We start from the raw sequence: 1,669 nt of genomic DNA, 5'->3' as shown, positions 1-1,669 counted from the left end.
TTGGACTCCGAAAAAGATCAAAGGAGGCTGAGCGAATGCAACAGAAGAACCAAGCTCCAATGTCCGAAGAAGAACAAGAAGGAGAAGTAATTGATAGAAGAAATACTGAAGAAATTAGTCTTTTTCCCCATCCCTCCTTTCCTCTCCTCCGCCCCATTCAACCGTGTGATGTCATTTCCTGTCAGGTCGTCCTTCGCCTTGCGCCAGGTTAAGCAACTGAGGAGGGAGGGGCTTGACGAAGTGTCCGGCTCCCTTCTCAAGTTACCTGAGCCCACCCCCGCATTACGCACTTGGACAGGAAGTGAGCCCACACCGTGCCCCGCCTCCCTCCACTAACACCACCGCCAGACAGGAAGTGATGTCACACCAGTTCCGTCAGCATTAAGTGAGTCTTTAACAGTAAACAGAGATGATAAAACTCATCAAATATCAGCCAGCACTGTGATTGGCTGGTTTTTGCAGTATAGGCGGAGCTTCCTGGTTCTGTCCCTTGGAAAGGAAAAAGGTTAAAGATAAAGTGGTTGTTCTCCCTTTTTTTCTTTTCATTGTTTGTCATGTAAAGTTTCATTTTGTTCTTCATTGTTCAAGTTTGATTTTCTGGAGGCATAGCTTGGCATGTAAGGGTTAGGGGGTCCTGGCTTTTTGTTAATTTATTTTTCTTTAAACATATCTGTTCGAGGAGCAGAGTCAAGCAGTGGACTCTGTGTTCCAGCTCATTTTCAGGCTTTTACATTAGCAGACTGGCCAGCGACAGATAGCACACATCTGACAAGACTAACCAATCACGCGACAGTCTGGGAGAAGTGCTTTTAGACCTTAGAGAACCGCGATCATCCCTGACCGTTTTACATGGTCCTCTGTCGCTTTTCTGTTCCCACACTTCTCTCTTCCTCCTGCAGCCTGGCCTTGCTGGTCAAGCATAGAATTCTGGGAAGTATAGTTGAGAGAGAGGCAGAGGTAAACTGTGCCCAGGTCTTGCCCTAGTTGTCTTGACTGTCTCTTTTTCAATTATCCATGTGCTGCTCTGTCACTGATTTTAGTCTTACACAAAATCTGTAAAAGGCTATTTGCAGCACCTTCACCCCGCTCCCCCCCACCCCACCCTTTCCTCTCATTTAGAGTCCGAGGGGTGAAGGTAGAGGGTTTGGAGGGCGTTCACAAGCCCTGCCCCCAACATTTTCACCACCTCTGCTTTATTAAAAGTCTACATATCCAATGCCAGAGCATTGGAGGCTGCTATTCTTCTTCTCCTCTCCTGCCCATATCCCTCGCTCCCTGCGGTTGCTAGCACCAGTCATCCTCATCCGTCTCACTATAAGGTTCATGCAGGCCCTTGCGGGGCCCTCTGCCATGGGGAGGGCGGTGGTGTGGGTGGGGGGGCGCCCCTGGTGGTCCCCGCCGATGTGGAGAAGGTGAGGATGAGCGGTAACCATTGGGCACCCTACGTGGATGAGGGTGAGGGGGCGGAGGGGGCCCGTGGCGGGCAGTCCTAGGTGAGCGTGGGTGTGGGTGAGGATTTCCCCCATGTGGGTGTGGGTTGCCGTGGGAGAGGCTTTGCTCGTAGGCAGGGGGCTCATGGTGTCGCTCATACTCGTAGTCGCGCTCGTAGAAAGGCCCGTCACCCTCCAGGCTGTCCCCAGGCGGAGGCCCGCTCCAGCGGCCTCGATGA

The 1,669-nt window shown here is 51.9% G+C and overlaps 1 protein-coding gene across 1 annotated transcript in view; it reads right to left on the bottom strand.

Annotated features, from left to right (window-relative positions):
* Positions 1-1,082: 1,082 nt before the first annotated feature.
* Positions 1,083-1,669, bottom strand: part of cacna1ab (calcium channel, voltage-dependent, P/Q type, alpha 1A subunit, b) — a gene marked incomplete in the record, with an annotated part of 92,837 nt that continues 92,250 nt past the window's right edge. The window contains 1 exon segment of the mRNA XM_035660836.1: positions 1,083-1,669. Coding sequence (XP_035516729.1) covers positions 1,285-1,669 — 385 coding nt within the window.

This window comes from Morone saxatilis, unplaced genomic scaffold (genome assembly GCF_004916995.1).
Source record: "Morone saxatilis isolate NCDOM2014 unplaced genomic scaffold, NCSU_SB_2.0 Contig17, whole genome shotgun sequence".
Classification (NCBI taxonomy): domain Eukaryota; kingdom Metazoa; phylum Chordata; class Actinopteri; family Moronidae; genus Morone; species Morone saxatilis.
This window is presented reverse-complemented; position numbering and strand designations above follow the sequence as displayed.